Consider the following 4,739-nt stretch of genomic DNA (forward strand, 5'->3'; position numbering starts at 1 on the left):
TAAGTGCCTTCACCCACTCCTCTACCTACAGACAGCACCAGCATCACCTTTGCTTGCAGCAGCAGTGCTTGTCTGACCTACTCCTTAGGACCTGCTAACTGGGAGATGTCCCCCAGCAGTGCCCGACTGCCAGGAGTGGTCTGCAGGGCAGAGCTGAGAACACAGAGAGTGGGATGAGCTCTGTGAGCACTGACAGGGAGGAGACCTGGAGACACAGAGACAGCTCCTGGCAGGGACAACTCCAGGCAGCAGACAGCCAGGCCACCCCTCTGTATCACACTCTACTCAGCTGCACAGGAAAGAGAGAAGAGTTTGGAGAAAGGGACTTTGAAACGGGAGTCTTCTGATCTCAGAACAGTCTATTTCTTCTTCAAGTACATTGTCAGTGAGATCACCCTCCAATGGAGAGTGGTGTAAGCACAGGGAACCTGCACGGTGACCAGCAGGTCACTCGTGGGCAGACCAGCTCTCCTGACTGTGCCTTAGGGTACAGGGAGCCTGTTTGTCCCTCAGGGCTCCCCAGGGTTCAGGCTGAGAGCAATGCGAGAGATGAGGATTTCTGCCCATTCAAAGACAGTGCTCTCACTCAGCAGAACAAACCTGAGCTTACAAAAAAGAGTTGAACAAAGTTCCCCCAAAGAAAGAGAAGTAATTTTGAGGTGATTTTTTAGGAAACAGCATAGGACTGGCTCAAAGATGTCTGCCCTAACTTGTCAATGTCTTCTCTTCTTTCAACAGTCCCCCATGCCCAGAGTGGACAAATGTCCAATGGCAGCTCCATCACCCACTTCCTCCTCCTGGCATTCACGGACACACGGGAGCTGCAGCTCTTGCACTTCTGGCTCTTCCTGGACATCTACCTGGCTGCCCTCCTGGGCAATGGCCTCATCATCACCGCTGTAGCCTGTGACCACCACCTCCACACGCCCATGTACTTCTTCCTCCTCAACCTCTCCCTCATTGACCTTGGCTCCATCTCTACCATTCTCCCCAAAGCCATGGTCAATTCCCTGTGGGACACCAGGGCCATCTCCTATGCAGGATGTGCTGCACAGGTCTTTTTTTTCTTTTTCTGTGCTGCAGTAGAGTTTTATCTTCTCACCGTCATGGCCTATGACCGCTATGTTGCCATCTGCAAACCCCTGCACTATGGGAACCTGATGGGCAGCAGAGCTTGTGTCCACATGGCAGCAGCTGCCTGGGCCAGTGGGTTTCTCATTTCTGTGCTGCACACGGCCAATACATTTTCACTACCCCTCTGCCAAGACAATGCCCTGGATCAGTTCTTCTGTGAAATCCCCCAGATCCTCAAGCTCTCCTGCTCACACTCCTACCTCAGGGAAGTTGGACTTCTTGTGGTTAGTGCCTGTTTAGTCTTTGGGTGTTTTGTTTTCATTGTGCTGTCCTATGTGCAGATCTTCAGGGCTGTGCTGAGGATCCCCTCTCAGCAGGGACGGCACAAAGCCTTTTCCACTTGCCTCCCTCACCTGGCCGTGGTCTCCCTGTTTGTTAGTACTTCAGCTTTTGCCTACCTGAAGCCCCCCTCCACCTCCTCTCCATCCCTGGACCTGGTGGTATCAGTTCTGTACTCGATGGTGCCTCCAGCAGTGAACCCCCTCATCTACAGCATGAGGAACAAGGAGCTCAAGGATGCCCTAGGGAAACTGGCTAAATGGAGGCTGTTTCATCGACAATAACCTGCCTCCGTTTCTCTGAACATTTCCCAGAGTTTATCTTACACCACAAGTCTGGTTTTTTTCTCCTTTGATAATCCTGTTTATAGATAATATTCCGATTTTATACTACTTGTCTTGAAGTTGGATCCATTTGTGTCTGACTCTTGCACAACACCTTGTCAGATGTGACCAGTGAGTTGCCAGCTCTTCAATAAAAGGTGATTTTCTAGGTGCAGTGCCTGAAGGCTGGGCTCTTCTTCCAAAGGTGATTCCAAGAAAATGTCCAAGGAATTGGTCTTTTAAAGATTCTGTTCTTCTTGTGTTCTCAGTGGTTATGGGGTAAGGTCATGATACCATTGGGTTCCACTGGTCCAAATGTTCTGGATTTAAAAGTTCTCTTCTTAGTGTCCAATGGCATGGGAGATGACCCATGAGCTCCCCATGGTCTCCTCGGGTTTCTTCATGTATCACAGGACTGATGCCATATACCAGACTCTCTGGAAATTAATTTGGAGGGGTGAGAAGTGGAGAGGATGGGGACTCATCATGTGCCCTGGGGTTAGAATGAATGGAGACTCAGAAGGTGAAACACCCTCAAAGGTGATGTCCACCAAAAGTAAAGCACTAAATTTATGTATCCACAAACAAGGACTCTGCAGTGTGATGGGAATCAGTGGGAACTCAGCAGGCACAGGGAGGGGAGATTGGAGAGATGCAGGAGCTGCCTGAGGAACCCTAGGGCCAGGACTATCATGCTGTGCTGGGGAGTGGGGCTGGTGGGAGCAGAGGAAGGGGCAAATTCAATCAAGGCTGGGGATCACCTACAGTATGAGTTCAGGAGAGTCAGAGAGTGCCTAGCCTCTGTTTCCTCATTCCCTTGGGGCCAGCACAAGCCCTGGGGCTGACGGGGAGCCTGAACCTCCCTCTCTTCCTCCCAGCAACCGCTGTGTCCTTCAGAGGGGCTGGGGCTGTGGGGTGAATGCCCAGAGCTCTGCAGCACCCTGTGGAGAGTGCTGCTGCGGGGCCATCCCAGTCTGGGCTGCTCTGCTGGGCTGGGCTGGAGAGAACCCAGGGGAGGTGGGTGTCACGGTTTAAAGCTGGGCCAGCTATTAAACCTGAGGCAGACGCTCTCTGTTAAACCTCCCCCACCACCTGAAGGGAAAGGGAAAGGGAAAAGGGAGAGAGACTTATGGGTTGGAAAGTTAAAACAGTTTTAATAAACTATAATAATGAAAAAGAGTATAATAATAATATTGGAATAATCAAATATATACAAAACCAAGATCAAGCTCCCCCGATGTTGGCCACGTCACTACCGGCACTGCAGGGCAGGCTCCGGGAAGGCCCAGGCTGGGCCTGGCGACGGTCGAGAGCTGGATTCAGGGATGCACGGATCGGGATCGGGGGCAGCAGGCAAACAGACAGAGTCCTCCTTGGACACTGGCCAAAGGCTCAAGCCACAGAAGCAGCCCGAAGTAGCAGAAACACCCAAACCCAGCAGAAGAAGGAAGGGGGCCGAGACCCTGGTGATCCCCCCGTTTTATACTGAGAATGACGTGTATGGGGTGGGATACCTTCGTTGGTCAATTTTGGGTCACCTGCCCAGTCCGCTCCTCCCTGCAGCTGCGACCCCCCTTCAGCTCTTCACTCGTAAGCAGTGAGGAATTTAGCAGTGACCTTGGTTTCTCTAAGACTAAGCACAGTAAGAGCCTTACTGCACAACATCCCTACCGGTGCCTCAGCGATAACTACACACTTCGAGCATTATCAGTCCTGGAAGCAGACACTGTCTGCAAAACATGCAGTTAGTTTCAGAAAGTGCAGTTACTTAGAAGAGACTTAGCTGAAAGTAAAAATCACTGAAAGGAAAATTGGCCTGGTTTAGGCCAAACCAGGACATTCCACCCCTTATTCCATACCATTCACGTCATACTCAGATTACCACTACCTTTTCATTTTCAAATATATATACACATATCACTAGTTTATGATTCATCTCTATACAAAAAGTTCTTTAAGTTCATTTAGTTCAGGATTGTGGGTTTCCATCTGGCTAGCAGTCTCTCAGGGCAGGAGACATGGTTTTGTCATGGTTCGTGCCCACGGGTTGCCGGTTAAAGATGTCAGTCTTGAGGAGGTTACTGGATGCCACTTGCAGCTAGCTCCGGTCTCGTCACCACTGCCTCAACCTGAAAGACACTTATGAACGCTGTTAGTATTATGCAGCAATTAACATCATACAGTTCAGAATTAAGTATTCTCACCCAAGACTAGATCACCTTCAGGGACACATCGGACTTCACCATCCTGCAGCATCACCCACCAAGTACATCCAGGTCCCTAAGCAAAAGCCATCCCAAGAATGGGTTTACCTTTGCCCGTAGCAGGAAGAACCCAAACACTTTTTCCCAACAGATTCCTTTCATGCACCACAGGGACTTTATCCCCTTCTACTGTATGTAGAAGGTCTGACTGAGCAGGGCCAGCTCGACTGATAGATCCCCTGGTGTTAACTAGCCAGGTAGCTTGTGCCAAATGCTTATCCCAGTTTTTAAAGGTTCCACCCCCCATTGTTTTCAGGGTAGTTTTTAACAGCCCATTGTATCATTCAACTTTCCCAGAGGCTGGTGCATGATAGGGGATGTGATATACCCATTCGATGCCATGCTCTTTGGCCCATTTGTCTATGAGACTGTTTTTGAAATGAGTCCCATTGTCCGACTCAGTTCTCTCTGGCGTGCCGTGTCGCCACAAGATTTGCTTTTCAAGGCCCAGAATAGTGTTCCGGGCAGTGGCATGGGGCACAGAGTATGTTTCCAGCCATCCAGTGGTCGCCTCCACCATGGTAAGCACAGAACGTTTACCCTGGCAGGTTTGAGGGAGTGTGATGTAGTCATTTTGCTAGGCCTCCCCATATTTATATTTCAACCACCACCCCCCATACCACAAGGGTTTTAACCGTTTGGCTTGCTTAATTGCGGCGCACGTTTCACAGTCGTGGATAACCTGTGCAATAGAGTCCATGGTTAAGTCCACCCCTCGGTCACGAGCCCATCTATATGT

General features: G+C 50.2%; 1 protein-coding gene across 1 annotated transcript; it reads left to right on the forward strand.

Moving 5' to 3' along the window:
- Nucleotides 1-761: 761 nt before the first annotated feature.
- On the forward strand, nucleotides 762-1,697 carry LOC137677503 (olfactory receptor 14A16-like). Its single transcript, XM_068424805.1, has one exon. The coding sequence runs from the start codon at nucleotides 762-764 to the stop codon at nucleotides 1,695-1,697; it is 936 nt and encodes a 311-aa protein (XP_068280906.1).
- The last annotated feature ends 3,042 nt before the right edge of the window (nucleotides 1,698-4,739 follow it).

This window comes from Nyctibius grandis, unplaced genomic scaffold (assembly GCF_013368605.1).
Source record: "Nyctibius grandis isolate bNycGra1 unplaced genomic scaffold, bNycGra1.pri scaffold_86_arrow_ctg1, whole genome shotgun sequence".
NCBI lineage: Eukaryota > Metazoa > Chordata > Aves > Nyctibiiformes > Nyctibiidae > Nyctibius > Nyctibius grandis.